Here is a 16,104-nt window from a genome sequence, read left to right on the forward strand (position 1 = left end):
TTCCGGGTCTTATCATCTTTTCTGCAGACAGAGGCTCACCCACAGTGGCCATGAATCGCTGTGGCTATGTGGATGAGGCTCTCGACAAACATTCTGACACCTCTGCATACAAATGTTACAACCATGCTCCAATCCCAGAAATCCAACAGGATTTCCAGCAGCTGCTCAAGGCCATAGACTTATCCCATAACCTCTCCCTCCTCAAACCAGCAACACCTCCCCTCTCACCCCTTCCCCACACTCCTACCTTCCACCTACTACTCTACAAAGTCGACAAACCCAACCGAACAGGTCTCCCTGCTGGTTATCCCATTGTGGCTGGGTACAACACAGAATAAACATTTGTCTTTGTTGTCCAACACATCTAAACTATTCTCCGTAACCTCCCACCCTACACTTTAGTCACCACTCACTTCCTTCAATGCTGCTCCACAGTTCCGTGCAGTTACCACCAGACTCCTTGTTGGTCTCTGTGGATGTGATGTTCTTATACAAAAACCGTCCCCATGCTTATGTCATTCCAACCATGAAATTGGAACAGTACTTTTTTCCAAAATTCTTCTGATACCACACCAACTACGTCTTTCCTAATCCTCCTAGCCAACCACATCCTGACCCACAGTTATTTCACTTTCAAATAACAAGTCTGTAAACAAGTCCATGGTACTGCCATGGGTACTCACACGGCACTATCCTATACCAACTTATTTATGGCCACCTTACTATCCGATCAACACCCCAAACCCCTTGGTGGTTGAGATTCATTGTTAACATTTACATGATTTGGACTCATACCAAGGACAACCTTTGCCTTTCCTCCATAATCACAACACCTACTCCCAAATCCGCTTCACCTCCTCCTACTCAACCCATTGAGCCATTTTCCTAGGTGTTGACCTCTACCTTTAAAGTAGCTGTATAAATTCATCCATCCATATCAAATACACCAGCCACCAACCGTACCTCGAACTTTGACAGTTGTCACCTGTTCCATCCCAAAAAGTCACTTACTTACAGCCTTATCACCTGTAGATGCCACATCAGCAGTGGAAAGCAGGAGCTGTTGAAATATGCCAATAGCCTTACCAGAGCATTTATTGCCGGACAGTACCCTAACCAACTCATCCATAAACGTAACTCCCATGCCATCTCCTTCTGTGAATGAGTAAACCTGTTAACCAGCCACTGACCAGCACTTCTCTGATCACCCAATATCACCCTGGCCTTGGAAAGCTCAACCACTTCCTTCACCAGGGCTTCAAATATCTCTTATCATACACTGAGATGGTGGACATCATATCCACATCACCAAAAGTAGTGTTCTGCTGCCCACCCAACCTACAGTATATCTTTGTTCATCCCCCCTCCAATCTTGCACTCTGTCTGTAATTACTTTGTGGTCGGCACATGTACAAGACCTGTCCCATACTCCCAACCATCACCACCTACCACAGCCCAGTCACAGCCATTTCCTACCCATGAGAGGCATGACCATGTGTGAAAGCAGTCATGTTATATATCAGCTATGCTGCAATTGTTTTGCAGCATTCTGTGTGAGCATGACAAGTAACCAACCATCTACTCACATGACTGACCACTGCCAAGTTGTGGCAAACTACAGTCTTTACCATGCAGTTGCTGAAAATACTGTGCACCACAGTGCAAATGACTTCCAACAGTTTCTTTACTACACAAGCCATTTGGATACTTTCTTCCAAAACTAGGTTGTTTTTTTAACTATGCAGGTAATAATTCTCTCTCCAACACATCCTCTTCTTTCACAATCCTCCTGGCCTAAGCCTCCACTAACCTGCTTCCCACTGCCTCACCATACCTTCTCCCTTCTCTCTTGTGTGCCCACCATGCCTTCCTCCCCTTTCACATCTGGTACTGCCATCTATTACTACTCCTTCCCCCGCCCAGTGCGAATGCCCCCACCACCATCTACCCAGACAACTATACTCATTATTCGATAATCAATTGTCAGCCTCACCATGGCCACTGACGTGAGTGTTTGGGTGGTATTTTGTGTGTGTGTGTGTGTGTGTGTGTGTGTGTGAGAGAGAGAGAGAGAGAGAGAGAGAGAGAGAGAGAGAGAGAGAGAGAGAATATGAATATGTGTATTTTTGCTAGTTCTTTCTTGCAACCAGTTTTACAGAAACCTTTTATTGTATAACATGTCTACACTGATCAGCCAAAACATTATGACAACCTACCTGCCGGCCGGTGTGGCCGTGTGGTTCTAGGCGCTTCAGTCTGGAACCGCGTGACCGCTACGGTCGCAGGTTCGAATCCTACGTCGGGTATGGATGTGTGTGATGTCCTTAGGTTAGGTTTAAGTAGTTCTAGGGGACTGATGACCACAGATGTTAAGTCCCATAGTGCTCAGAGCCATTTGAACAACCATCCTACTAGCCGGTATGTCCACCTTTGGTGCGAATAACAGCAGCAACATGTCATGGCATGGAAGCAATGAGCCCTTGGTAGGTTGCTGGAGGGAGTTGTTACCACACACAAGTCACCTGATTCCCGTAAATTGTGGGGAGGAGGCCATGAACTCTGATGCCAAGTTCAGTCACATCCCATGTGTGTTCGATCAGGTTCAGGTCTGACGAGTTGGGGAGCCAGCACAGCAACTGGAACTCGCCACTGTGTCCCTTGAATTACTCCATCACACTCCAGGCCTTGTAACGGTGCATTGTTTATTGAAAAATGCCACTACCGTCGGGAAGCACAATTGTCATGGAGGGGTGTATGTATTCTGCTACTACTGATTGATACTGCTGGGCCATCTTCGTGCCTTGCACGAGCTCTGCTGGACCAATGGATGCCCACGTGAATATTCCTGAGACCATAAAGGAGCTGGTGCCAGATTGTCTCCATCCTTCAGTACAGATGTCTTTCCCTGGGAGACAACGAATTCGTGCCCTCCCAACAGCATTATGAAGAAGGTATAAGGATTCATCAGACCATGCAGTGCTCTGCTACTGTGTCACCAGTCAGTGCCAATGGTCACGTGTCCATTTCAGACGTAGCTGCTGATGTCATGCTGTTAACATTGGTGCAAGCATGGGTTGTTTGAGGAGGCTCATTGATAAGAGTTTTCAGTGCACTGTGTGTTCACACACACTTGTAATATGCGCAGCATTTAAGTCTGATGTTAGTTCTGTCAAGTTCGTCACCTGCTCTCTTTTACCAGTCTGCCAGCCTACGACGTTCGACATCTGTAATGAAGGTTCTTTTACGCAGATGCTGATTCATCTATCGAAAGGCCTGCCTGACACCATTCCGCTACCCCCTCCTTGACTAGTTTTCCATCCCTTTCCCTCTCCTCACATCCCTCTAACCAGGCACGTGATTCCCATAAATTCCAGAGAGGAGGGCCCTGAGCTCTGATGCCAAGTTCAGTCACATCCCAGATGTGTTCGATCGGGTTCAGGTATGGCAACTGTCCGACCCCACGATGTCTGTACATGGTTTCACCTTGGTTTTGCCATGTGCTGAAGACACTCACCACAGCATTACCTGTTTAATCCCCCCCCCCCCCCCCCCCCCCCCCCCCTGATGTCGGCATTCCATCTCATGGGGGAGTTACGCTGCTCATATGGGATGACATTCATGGTCAACCCATCTTCATGCTGTTGCAGCTTGCCTTTTCCTTCCTCACTTGATCTTTTCCCTTTGTACCATTGACATCCATCTGTCATTCGATGTCAGCAGGGCAGACTTCCTCCAGCTTATTGGGCACCTACCTCACCCCTTTCTGCTGCTCGGTGACTTTAATGCACACCATCCCCTTTTGGGTTCTCCCAGAACCTCTCCGAGAGGTCCCTTCCTGACTGGCTTCTTAATCAGCTTAACCTCTTCTGCCTTTAAACAGGAGCACCCACTTTCCTTTCAGACTCCTCGCACACCTATTCCCATCTGGACCTATCCTTTTGCATTGCCCAGCTTGCCCATCGTCTCTAGTGGTCAGTTCTCTCTGACACATACTCTAGCGACCATTTACCATGTGCTATCTGTTTGGTGACTCCTACCCCACCTGTGTGCACACCCAAATGGCACCGTACTAAGGCCGACTGGAGGCTTTACTCCTCCCTTGTGACCTTCGATGAAAAAGGTTTCTCCGGTTGTGATGACCAAGTGTAATATCTTACAAACATTATCCTTAATGCTGCAGAATGTTCCATTCCTCGCACTTCTTGTTTACCATGCCATGTCCCAGTCGCTTGTTGGACCGAGGCATGCTGCAACACAATTTGTGTGCGGAAACGTGCCTCTATGTTTTTAACTGTCATCCTACGATGGTAAACTGCATTCATTATAAACAGACACATGCACAGTGTTGTCACGTTTTTCAGGATAGCAAGAAAGCTATCTTGGTTTCATTCAATAGTTCTGCCGTCATGTGGGCCAATCTCAGTTGGCTATCTGGGACCAAGATCCATTCCCTGATTTCCGGTCTGACAGTAACAGATGATGTCATCATCGTGGACCCTATTGCTATCTCCAACACCTTGGGCTACCAGTTTGCGGAGATTTCAAGCTCCTCTCACTATCACCCTGCCTTCCTCCATCCAAAACGAGTGGAGGCGGCTCTTGCAATAGCCTTGTTTTCTCAGAATCACAAATACTACAATGCCGCCATTACTATGAGGGAGCTAGGTCTTGCTCTCACTTCATCCTTATCCTCTGCCTCATGGCCAGATGCTGTTCACTTTCAGATGTTGCTGCACCTTCCACTTGCGGCCAAGCACTTTCTGCTTAATACGTACAACTGCATCTGGGCAGAGGGCACGTTTCCCAAATGCTGGTTTGAAGCCACTGTCGTACCCATACCTAAGCACAGTAAGGACAAAGACCTTCCTTCTAGCTACTGCCCCATTTCTCTCAGCAGCTGTGTTTGCAAGGTGATGGAACATATGATTCATGTCTGGCTGGTATAGTGGCTCAATTCTTGCTATTTACTAACCACTGCACAGTGATGGAACATACGATTCATGTCTGGCTGGTATAGTGGCTCAAGTCGTGCTATTTACTAACCACTGCACGGTGTGGGTTTCGAGTGCACCATTCTGCACTTGCCCATCTCGTCACTTTGTCTACCCACATCATGAATGGTTTTCTGTGAAAACCCAGAATGTGGCCATTTTTTTTGAATTTGGAGAAAACACATGACACCTGCTGGAGGACCAGTATCATCCATATGCTCTACATGTGAGGCTTCCGTGGCCACCTGTCCCGTTTCCTTCAGGAATTTTTAAGAGACCAAGTTTTCAAGGTGCGTATGGGTTCTGCCTTGTCAGATACCTTTATCCAGGAAAACAATGTACCTCAGGACTCTGTCCTGAGCGTCGTCCTCTTTGCTATCGCCATTAACCCTGTAATGGCCCATCTCCCACTGAGCACCTTCTGCTCCCTTTTTGTTGACGATTTTGTCATCTATTGCAGTTCTCCACGGACTTGTCTGATTGAGCAGCGTCTTCAGTGGTGTCTTGATCGTCTTTACTCATGGAACATCGACAATGGCTGTCGTTTTTCCACCGACAAAACTGTTTCTATGAATTTCTGGTGGCAGAAATGGTTTCTTCCACTGTCTTTACATCTTGAGCCTGTTGCTCTTCCATTCATTGAAACTGTAAAATTCCTGGGGCTCATTCTTAATAGGAAACTTCCTTGGTCCTCCCATGTGTCTTACCTGGCAGCCTCTGTATGTGGTCCCTCAGTGCCCTAAGTGGTACCTCCTGGATAGCAGATCGAACAACCCTCCTCTGTTTGTACCGGTTCCTTGTCCATTCGAAACTAGACTATGGGTATTTCGTTTATGCATCTGCACGTCCATCCCTCTTACGCTGTCTCAATACTTTCTACCATTGTGGCATCTGTTTGGACAGTGGCGCCTTTTATAGTAGGCAGAGTCTGTATGAAGAAGCTGCCAAACCACGGCTATCCTACTGCTGTGATGTGCATGTCGTTTATCTGCCATTTGTGGCCACCCATCCTATAACTCCTTGTTCAATGGCTCCTTTGCTTGCCAGTATGTGCGATTCCCTCTTCTCTTTTACCTCCTGGAGTTCACTTTCTGCTCTTGCTCTCGCAGCTTAACTTCACGCAACCTGCCACTTTACCGATGGGTGTGAAGCCTTCATCGCCTTGGTTTCATGCGGTGGCCCATGTTCACCTTGGCCTTCATTCATTCCCTAAGGACGCTACTCCAGCCTCACGCTATCGCCTCAGTTTCATGACCTTCGCACGAAACTTCACAATAGCACCTTTGTGTACACTGATGGCTCTCAGGCTGACCATGGTGTCGGGTGTGCCTTTGTTATTGGCTGTTGACATTTCTCGGTATCTCAGTATTTACAGCAGAGCTCTTCTCCCTGTTGTATCAGGTCACGCAGTACATCCGGCGACACAGGCTTTTCAGTTGTGTTATCTACTCAGACTCTCTCAGTGCCCTTCAAAACCTCTGTGTGCTGTACACCATCCATCCCTTAGTGCAACAGTTCCAGGAAAGCTGTCACTTGCTAACTCTTGTTGGAGCCACTGTAATGTTTATGTGGGTTCCTAGTTATGTCGCTCTGACAGGAAATGAGACTGCTACCAAAGCTGCAGTCCTAACACCTCATCCTGCTAGTTCCTGCATTTCCTCCAGTGATCTATGTGTTGCCACCTGTCAGCACATAGTGTCACTTTGGCATCATCACTGGTCTTCCCTTCATGGGAACAAGCTCTGAATTATTAAGCCTCTCCCAGCGACTTGGACGACTTTCTGTTGGTGCTCTCACTGAGAGGAGGTCATTTTAACTAGGTTGTTTATTGGGCACTGCCTTTTTAGCCATCACCATTTGTTACATGGTGCTCCCCCACCACTTTGTGCACATTGCACTCAACTTTTAACTGTCTGCCATTTCATGACAGAATGCCCTTTTCTTTAGCTGCTTACGTTCCCATTTGTGTTTGCTGTCTGAGTTGTCGGCCATTTTAGCAAACAACATGGGGGCTATCAACTACGTTTTACTTTTTATCTGTTATAGCAATATGGTGAAGGCCATTTAATTTTTAGTTCTAGACGTCTGTTTCTCTATGGTGTATTTTCTAGACCTTTCTCCACACCCCTGTTTTTAGCTGTCTTCTCTTCCGTCGATTGGGACTGACGTGTAGTCATTTTTAATTCCTCTCTTTGTCTTCGTGTTTTGCACTTTTGATATGTGCGCATGTGCCTGCATTTTCTGAAATGCTCACGCTGAGCCTCTGGGCCATCACATTCTGCCCCCAATCAAACTCGGATAGATTATGTGTCTTCCCATTATACACATGTACAGCACGCACGCTGATACTGCATGCACAGTGCATGTGTCTGACTAGCAGTCATTCCTCACTAAATGATGCTGCTATTGCCTGGACAGATTTATATCGATAGTAGGTCAGTGGTCATAATGTTCTGGCTGGTCAGTGTCATCTCCAGTGGTTTAGGCTGTGTGTTGTGTGTCTGTCTGCCCATCAGTCAGTCAGTCAGTCAGTTAGTTGGTCGAGAAGAGATTCATCCAATCGAATCTTTCCATGAATTTTTATGAATTGAAACAAAGCAATTTCAGTAAGATCAAGAATTTATTGAAATGAATTAAATAAGATGCTTGAAACCTCGTTCACCAATAACATTTGCCCCAAGTGATGTCATTTGGAAGGAACTTCTGTATATTCTGTAAGAAATACTTTGATCGAGGTTTGTGGCTAGAAAGCAACGATGCCAGTGGCTCCATTGGCTGTGTCAGTTGTGGTCATTTGATCTTTCTGCTCACACAACATAATCCTGATGGTTCATGTCAAAATCTCAAAGCATTACCAGGGTTGCCACAAGTTCTGGAAATCAGGTAATTTCAAACATCTCAGGGAAATTTGGAAAAAAACACTGGAAAAGCCTCATTTTTTGTCTCTGTAGATGAAATGCTTTGTGTACTGAGATGTCATGTATCACCGCTCACTGGGCACCACTGAATGCGTGCACTGCTTCCCTACTCCCTCTTTCTTATTGTTTCTTCCCTTCCTACCATTCCCCTTGTAGCAGCTGGCAATGAGAGCCAGGGAGGTGTGACGAGTGGTTTGTTTGGATATTATTCTCAGAGACTGTTGACACAGCGGCCAGAGGTGGCTTGATTATGTGAAAGTGTATGAGCTTCATTTTCTGACAGAGGCTATGGCTGAAAATTTAGTTGTGAGTGAGTGAGTGATTGTCTTTCCTGTGTGCTTGTCTGTGGCTCAACAATCATCTTTGTGGAGATTTCTTACCTATCCTCATTAGTATTGATTCTCGAAGTATTTGCACAAGGTATCTGTTGCATGGAAATCACTGTAGTCTCATTTCATCAGCATGGTGTCTGTGACACATTAATAGCTGGCCACACGAGTGGACTTCAATGACGGGCCAAGGATCTCTAAAGGATCGGGCGTGCCTATCTGAAGCCCTTCGTTTCCCGCGAATGTGCAGGCCCTACCCGTCGCATCTGGTCTCACCGATCTGCCCGCAGGCCAGGTCAATTTTTGTGTGGTGTAGTCATGGTTTATCCATGGACCCAGGACTGTGGTGCTCCTCGGCAGGCCAGAGGCTATGGCCAGTGGATTTCAGGACTTGCAACTGTCTCTCCACAGGTACACTGTACAGTGTGGCATTTTATAGACATTTTATTTATTCTATTGCATTTTGGAACTTTGAAAGTAGTTTATATATTAGAAAGTATGAATGATAAGAAAATTGTGGCAGTGACTGCAGTTTGTACGCTATGTACTCGCATATTTTTCGAAAGAAAAATCACACAACACATGTAAAATGAAATTATTGTGTGCCATTGATTACCAGGAGACCCCATCCAGGGGAGTTTATTCGCTGGGTTGCGAGTCTTCGTTCAGGTGATGCCACACTAGGTGACTTGCTTGTTGGTGATCATGAAATGATGATGAGGACAACACAACACCCAGTCCACGAGCGGAGAAAATCTCCAATCCAACAGGGAATTGAACCCGGGTGTCGCTGCATGGTAGGCAAACATGTTACCACACAGCTAAGCAGGCCTACCTCTAAAATAATAGGCATAACTGACAATAATAAACATAGTAGAATCAACATTGTATTGGAAGTCGTATATAGTGGCGGTTTACACTACTCTTCTCCGCCTTGTACACTTCATTGAAGAGGCCTACTTTTTTCTGAGGTTATTTCTGAAACTAGTGAAGGTATTTTAAATCTGGAAATGTGTATTTTTGTCACCAAATGTGTTTCCTTTTATTGAAATAAAATAACATCAGTGTTCTTAATGAAACACATACACCATTTGGCTTGCTTTTCCCATCTAAAAACAGTTCATTACAAAAGATGTTGATGTTACTACTTAAGATTTTTGCTCACATGTTTAGGAATACTGACGCCCCTATTTTATATAAACAAAGATGATGTTACTTACCAAACGAAAGTGCTGACAGGTTGATAGACACACAAACATACACACAAAATTCAAGCTTTCGCAACCAACGGTTGCTTCGTAAGGAAAGAGGGAAGGAGAGGGAAAGACGAAAGGATGTGGGTTTTAAGGGAGAGGGTAAGGAGTCATTCCAATCCTGGGAGCAGAAGACATTTGTAAAGGCAAAGAGTTTGGGCAATGTCTGCTTGCGTCTGTGCATGTGCGGATGGACACGTGTGTGCGAGCGCACACCCGTCCCCCCCCCCCCCTGCCCCCCCGCCCAAGGACAAGTCCCCCCACCCCCGGGACGACTCCTCACCCTCTCCCCCAAAACCCACAGCCCCCCCCCCCCATGCCAGCACCCACACCTGGCAAGCCACACCATCCCTGTTCCCAGACATATCCCTCCCACGTGGAATGATATATATATATATATATCTCAACGGCCGCCCCACCAGGAAAGAAGGAAGGAGAGGGAAAGACGAAAGGATGTGGGCCCCAAGGGAGAGGGCAAGGAGTCACCCCAATCCCGGGAGTGGAAAGACCCACCCTAGGGGGAAAAAGAACAGGTACACACTTGCACACACACCCACATCCATCCGCACATACACAGACACAAGCAGACATTTGTAAAGGCAAAGAGTTTGGGCAGAGATGTCAGTCGAGGCGGAAGTACAGAGGCAAAGATGTTGTTGAAAGACAGGTGAGGTATGAGCGGCGGCAACTTGAAATTAGCGGAGGTTGAGGCCTGGCGGATAACGAGAAGAGAGGATATACTGAAGGGCAAGTTCCCATCTCCGGAGTTCTGACAGGTTGCTGTTAGTGGAAAGTATCCGGTAACCCGGACGGTGTAACACTGTGCCAAGATGTGCTGGCCGTGCACCGAGGCATTATGACAGCTGCCACCCATTCCACATCAAACGGTCTCTTCCCTACAGCCCAGGTCTTCGTGGCAAACGAATCTGCTCGAGTCCGGAATCCCTGAACCATTACACCAACAACCTGAAAACAGCTTTCGCATCCCGCAACTATCCTCCTGACTTGGAACAGAAGCAAATAACCAGAGCCACTTCCTCATCCCCTCAAACCCGGAACCTCCCACAGAAAAACCACAAAAGTGCCCCACTTGTGACAGAATACTTTCCGGGACTGGATCAGACTCTGAATGTGGCTCTCCAGCAGGGATACGACTTCCTCAAATCCTGCCCTGAAATGAGATCCATCCTTCATGAAATCTTCCCCACTCCACCAAGAGTGTCTTCCCGCCGTCCACCTAATCTTTGTAACCTCTTAGTTCATCCCTATGAAATCCCCAACCACCTTCCCTACCCTCTGGCTCCTACCCTTGTAACCGCCCCCGGTGTAAAACCTGTCCCATGCACCCTCCCACCACCACCTACTCCAGTCCTGTAACCCGGAAGGTGTACACGATCAAAGGCAGAGCCACGTGTGAAAGCACCCACGTGATTTACCAACTGACCTGCCTACACTGTGACACATTCTATGTGGGAATGACCAGCAACAAACTGTCCATTTGCATGAATGGTCACAGGCAAACAGTGTTTGTTGGTAATGAGGATCACCCTGTGGCTAAACATGCCTTGGTGCACGGCCAGCACATCTTGGCACAGTGTTACACCGTCCGGGTTATCTGGATACTTCCCACTAACACCAACCTATCCGAACTCCGGAGATGGGAACTTGCCCTTCAATATATCCTCTCGTCCCGTTATCCACCAGGCCTCAATCTCCGCTAATTTCAAGTTGCCGCCACTCATACCTCACCTGTCATTCAACAACATCTTTGCCTCTGCACTTCTGCCTCGACTGACATCTCTGTCCAAACTCTTTGCCTTTGAATATGTCTGCTTGTGTCTGTATATGTGTGGATGGATATGTGTGTGTGCGCGAGTGTATACCCGTCCTTTTTTCCCCTTAAGGTGAGTCTTTCCGCTCCCGGGATTGGAATGACTCCTTACCCTCTCCCTTAAAACCCACATCCTTTCGTCTTTCCCTCTCCTTCCCTCTTTCCTGACGAAGTAACCGTTTGTTGCGAAAGCTTGAATTTTGTGTGTTTGTTTGTGTGGGTATCGACCTGCCAGCGCTTTTTAATATATATATATATATATATATATATATATATATATATATATATATATATATATATATATATATATATATATATATATATATATATCTGTGTGTGTGTGTGTGTGTGTGTGTGTGTGTGTGTGTTTGATTGAATAGGGATGGTGTGGCTTGCCGGGCGGGGGCCAGCTGGCACGTCGATGGACACACAAGCATACTCACGGGGTTCGGGCTTTCGCGCCCGGTGGTTATTTCTTCGGGGTGGGGTGGGGGGAGCAGATGTGGGTTTTGGGGGGAGAGGGTGGGGAGTCGTTCCGGTCCCGGGGGTAGAGGGACTTGCTTTGGGGGGGGGGGGGGGGGGGTGCGCTCACGCACACGTGTCTGTCCGCACATGCACAGACACAAGCAGACATTGCCCAAACTCTTTGCCTTTACAAATGTCTGTGTATGTGCGGATGGATATGTGTGTGTGTGTGTGTGTGTGTGTGTGTGTGTGTGTGTGTGTGTGTGTGTGTGCGAGTGTATACCTGTCCTTTTTCCCCTTAAGGAAATACTAAAACTTGTCTGCAAATTAGGGAATTTCACTTGGGGAACCTTTTGGCAACCCTAATTACAATGTTGACAAACATTGTTCATTGTTCTGAAGTCAACCTATATATCCGCAGCATAATTGAGTATTGGATCTGAACGCCAAATGTTGATTTTCAATTGTCACATTTGTTCATGTGTTTTGTAGACATTCCTAATTATTTTGTGCATAAGCTCCAGCTGAGTGAGTCAAATGTGACTTTATCCATTGTTTAGGAGTCATAATGGATCGCACTCAAGAAATTTGTATTCAGTTTGCCTCCAAATGCTGGCTGCGCTCTTTATCAGTCTCATTGACGCAATGACCAGGTAGTTGGTTTGCATAGCGTGTACGCCGACCAACATTTAGATGCCTCACTGTGATATTTTTCCCAAAGAAATAAACCGTGAACTGAAATCAGTGGAATGTTTGCAACACACAAAATTACCACAAACTGACATCAGTTTGATAACGCACTGAAACAGTGCTTTTAATTCTTTTCTTTTTCTCAAGATATCAATATTCAGTGCAGAATTTGTTGTTTTTATGGGAACGTTACAACAGAGTTGTCAAAACTGACCATCTCATTTCTTTCATTGAGATTTTCATACAAAAATACCATCCAACTTTTCTGGTGGATTTTCCAAAAATTTTCTTTCACACAAACCTTGTCCTGACAATTATGAACACAACAAAAATAGCAGTCTGTCTGCTCTCAAGTGATGATCTTTCATGCGTCTGGCAATTGATTTTTATTTATATGAATTAAGGTTTTTGGCTCAGAAATGAGAAAAAAAAGCTTTAGATTGGAAATCAAATACTCTCTCTTTGGACTGTGTCCGGTCACAAGAGTGGTCTCATACGAATCAGAGCAATAAGTGTCACAGAAACATGGCACACTGTAAAAATGCTGCATTTTTGCGGTCGCAGCCCCCCTCCCCCCTTTCTTCCTCTGCCCCCTCCTCCTCCAAGGTGTGAAATGAAAAACAGACGTCATTCATGTTATTAAAGATTTCACTTTTATTGCAAAGTTTCAAAGCGAATCAGGCATGCCACGTCATTTTGCCAGAAATTGGAGAGGCCAACTGGTGATGTACTAGTGAATGAATTTTTATCTACTCTTCTCTATCATTGATTTTGTATCCCTTGCAAAAGATGTCATATCCCTTCCAACCATTGTGGAATTTCCTGAAATCTATTATTCTTAAACAGCTGTAATTTGCTCCACTGGTAAATCTGCTCCTGTAATTGCTGGGCCAGTTGGACGAGATCTCAGTTTCAGCAGCTGTCATTAACTAATAGTAAAATGTGTACTGTAAAGTTCGTAAACACAGACAGGCATTGAACACTTTTCACTCTTTCCATATAGAGGCGCTATCTAGTATCACATTTTCACGTGTAGTTTTCGTGTGTGTTAATTAGCGTACATTTGATGAATTTTATATTTACATGTGATAGGTATTCAAATTGAATGGGGGTGGGCGATGAGGTTGAAACCACTTATTATCAGTATCAAGTGCTACCGATAGATTCACATGGTCCGCCGAAATATTATTGTATCTTAAGTGGATTAAAGTCACTAGGAGAGCTTCAGTGTTGATTTTCTTAGTAATTTTTTTTAGAGTTACAGTAAACTCCTTTGGTTTGAGATCTGACCATCACATAGAATAAAATATAAAACATTACAAAAATCTGATGGCCATGTGGTCCTGTTGTCGGTGAATTTATGTGATATCTTACATTTTCCAGTAACAGTGCCAAACAGTAGACGATAATAATGAATGTTATAAGTCCTAATTTCTTATTATACAAAAGTACAGGTAATTAAACATTATGTGAGTACATTTATAAAATTTAGCCCCTAATTATTAATTTTCCTAGTGTATTATTGACAACTATGAAACTAGAAGATTGTATTTTGAGTAATAGTTTCATAAATGTTTTCGATTTTAAAGAATTAATGGATCTCATACCAATTTAGTAGTAAAATCGTGGAAATATTTTTTCAGGTGATGATCAGATATCAGAAGGAATCTGTTGCTCTCCAGGAAATAACTATTCTTTCCATGGAGCAGATGCAGCCATTCACAAAGCTGACAAAACTTTTCATTCATGGTATCGTGATAGAATGGACGCCATTGTCAATAACGACTGTTCTGCTTCTACAGACAAAATTGATTGCAATAACAGTTGCCAGAAGACTTTTGGTACCATTAAATGGTATGTACAATGCAAAGATATTTGTGACTACCTTCATGGTGAATCTGATAGCTATAATTTGTTTGCATTTGTTGGTATATTTATAATGTTAGAAGATTGCTGGAAATTTTGTTTTACTTCATTCATTCATACGTAAATGCCCTATTGGGGTGGGGGTAAAATTATGAAAATAATGGTTTATTCATTTGGTTAACTATCTCCTCGTGTATAATTTTCCCTGCTTGTGCCGTTCTGTCTCATTTCCCCATCTGTCCACTCAACCCATTTTGCCACTTCTCTCCTTCTTACAAGAAATCATTTATCTATTACATGTATTGTCTACCTTATCAAGAACAATTTTGGTGTTATTTTCTACCAGTTTTGGTATTGGTTTCAGAATGAATATTTTTGAATTTCTGTATATTCTAAATGTCTGTCGTATTTTATTGCTTTATAGTGCCATGCTGAAAATGAAAACATATCTACCAGTTAACTTATATTTAGTGACATTAACATCATATTTATGTACATGTTGGGGGAAAAACAGAAAGTAAAATTTATGTTAAACTGTTAAGTGCAGTCAGTTAAAGAAAAAAAATTACTCTGCAACCATATGTTTGAAAGATCTTCAAAAGAAATGAGTGTCATACCTTCAGACCTCTTATGAGATATTACACTGCCAATCCATCAGCAAATTTGTGTGTGTCGTCTTCAGAATCCGGAAATGCTGGAGAACAGTAAAGCTTGGTAGATGAATGCTCCCACGCATTAAAAACTGATAAGTAGTAATGTAGAGCCAAAGTTGCCTTAATAATTAGCTTTGCTATATCCATTTCAACTGCAATGATATGACAGTAATTTCTGCTACTTGATAGTCAAAATACTAGATGTAATTTTAATTAAGCTGCATGCATAAGTAAAAATAGTTTCATATGAAATTAATGAGCCTTCGGCATTTGTGGAACACTACATTACAGCATTTTGCTGTTGGTGGCACCTTCAAATTTTTATAGCTGCCTGTGCATTCAAAAGTTGTCAGGTATTGGTCCAGGTAGAAACTGATGATGGAGGACATCCCCACAGAGTGTGATGTGTCCTACAAACAATGCCACAAGTTGTAGAGTGACCAACACTAATTCAGCACTGTCATTTTCTGGCAATAAGTAATGCACATCATAAGGGCAAGCTTAATAAACTATTTCTAGTTATGATGATACAGTTCACACCACATTTTGTCATTTTATTCTATCCATCAAAATAATGGGGAATCTAAAATTAAAATTTTTTTGACATTTAATTTTTTAGTTACTAATTTTGAAAGTTTTCAGATTTGTGCATTTTTGTCATGTTTTCAAATCTTAAAATAGCCATCTCTAAAACTGTATGGCTAACAGATCTGAAATTTGTACCGTTTTGTTCAGTTTCTTACAAGCTTTAAAAAAATTTTCTGTTTGCCACATTCAGAAAAAATGCAAAATTCTGATAAAGATTTTTTTTAAATTCTGATTATTTCAAAATAGTAGTTTTTAAGGACAACAGATGAGAAATGTTTTGATCATACACTGTTTGTTAAAGTATGTGCCAAATTTCATGATGGTATTCCAGTGGGAAAATATTTAAATAAATTTTATTTTACTGGAATTTGCGTTGCCACAGCTGTGTGTGGTTTGCTTGCCAGTCCATATAACTGAAATTAAAATGAAATTATTGAGTACTAATCAGCACAATATGCTAAACAATGTCTTGCAACAATTAGCATAAATAATTTAAGAGACGTTGTGTATTACTTGGTTT

General features: G+C 43.8%; 1 protein-coding gene across 3 annotated transcripts in view; it reads left to right on the forward strand.

Annotated features, from left to right (window-relative positions):
• LOC124612921 overlaps nucleotides 1-16,104 on the forward strand; it is a 271,212-nt gene that overhangs the window by 126,211 nt on the left and 128,897 nt on the right. For all 3 annotated transcript variants that reach the window (XM_047141411.1, XM_047141413.1, XM_047141412.1), the window contains one exon: nucleotides 14,121-14,331. In XM_047141411.1, the coding sequence (XP_046997367.1) occupies nucleotides 14,121-14,331 (211 nt within the window). The remainder of the gene's footprint in view (nucleotides 1-14,120; nucleotides 14,332-16,104) is intronic.

This window comes from Schistocerca americana, chromosome 4, assembly GCF_021461395.2.
Source record: "Schistocerca americana isolate TAMUIC-IGC-003095 chromosome 4, iqSchAmer2.1, whole genome shotgun sequence".
NCBI classification, from domain to species: domain Eukaryota; kingdom Metazoa; phylum Arthropoda; class Insecta; order Orthoptera; family Acrididae; genus Schistocerca; species Schistocerca americana.